This window comes from Trichinella spiralis (assembly GCF_000181795.1).
Source record: "Trichinella spiralis strain ISS 195 chromosome Unknown Scfld5226, whole genome shotgun sequence".
Classification (NCBI taxonomy): domain Eukaryota; kingdom Metazoa; phylum Nematoda; class Enoplea; order Trichinellida; family Trichinellidae; genus Trichinella; species Trichinella spiralis.
Genome location: NW_003532165.1, coordinates 1 through 1371, shown reverse-complemented (window position 1 = coordinate 1371; position 1371 = coordinate 1). Strand labels below are relative to the sequence as shown.

The 1371-nt window shown below is 39.7% G+C and overlaps 1 protein-coding gene across 1 annotated transcript; it reads left to right on the top strand.

Moving 5' to 3' along the window:
* Window positions 1-921: 921 nt before the first annotated feature.
* On the top strand, window positions 922-1358 carry Tsp_14796 (conserved hypothetical protein; the record flags this gene model as incomplete). Its single annotated transcript, XM_003366890.1, has 2 exons — window positions 922-978; window positions 1113-1358. Coding segments are annotated over exons 1-2 (303 nt in total), but the record flags the coding sequence as incomplete, so codon positions are not given.
* Between the last annotated feature and the right edge of the window lie 13 nt (window positions 1359-1371).

Here is a 1371-nt window from a genome sequence, read left to right as displayed (position 1 = left end):
AAAAAAATATTTTTAACCCCCCCCCCTAAGAAAAGAGGGGGGGCCCAAATGTTTATATTTTTTAAAAGAAACTATCCCAAAAATGGAAATATAAAAAATGGGAATAAACACCCTTGTCCGGGTCAAAATTTTAAAAGTCCAAAGTTCGGAAAAACCCCTTTGTAAAAATTTGGAAAAAAAAAAAAAAAAAGTGGACTTTTTTTGACAAAAAAATGGTGTTGTTGGTTTTTACCAGGGTAAAACCAATGAATTCCCAAAGGGAAAAGAATTTGCCCAAATTGGGGGGGCGATGAGAAGGCTGGGAGGGGGGGGGGGGAAAGTAAAGGGGGCACTTTGGGGGGGGGGGGGGGGGCGCTGGAAAATTAATTAGGAGTACATTAGGAGGGGCGGGCGCTGGGAAAAATAATTTTTCTCTTTTTGAGGGGGGGGCGCTTAAACACAAATGTTTTATGTTTTGTGTTCATATAATTTTAAGAATATGGATTAATTATTTTGTGCTTAATGTGAAATGTGCCTTTTTCATCTTCTTCGCTCATATTATATTTGCGGTGGTGGCTTGACTGTGCTCCTGATCGCCGTGGAGCGATTATGCATTAATTGTGGATGTGAAGCTAATTAATTTAACAGTTGTTGGTCCATGCGACCTTGTTGGTTGTTTTTATCTGAGTAGCCTGGAAATCAGTCACCGCACTGAAGTCACGTTCAACTAAGTAGGAAGATGGGAAGGCGAGTAGGAACCTACTAGGAAAGACTCAGTGCCGGATGTACTGGCGGTGCATTGCGCAATTTGCAGACAACATCTAGTTGCAAAGCACCTTACTGAACGTTTGCATTGCTCTTTGGGATACGTCATTGCGGCAATAAACAAAATCAGAAGCATTCTTTTAAATGACAGATTATTCAGCCAGTTTTGCGAAGAAAATGACGAAAAATTCAATCGCCTGCAGATGCGCACTGAAGTCCGGTGGTTATCGAAAGGTGCTTGTTTAAGTCGCTATTATGAGCTTTTTGAAACCATTTTGGAATTCTTTCAAAACAAAGACCCTTCAATGAGAGACAGCTTGAAGATATGCAAAAGTGACATAGCATATATGGCTGATTTATTTTTCAAGTTTAAGGAACTTAATCTGCAACTGCAAGGAAGCGAACTTAATCTAATAAAGACGAGATCTCTCATTTCATCATTCACATCAAAGCTGGCTTTGTTCAAACGCAAACTTGGACGCAGAGAATTTTATCAATTTTCAAGCGTTGCTGCACTCAGGGAAAATGGAGAAGTACACGATGATGACATTCAAATCTTTTGTGGTCTTTTAGATGTGCTACAAACGGACGTGCCAGAAAGATTTCAAGATATTGTCAAAATGAAGA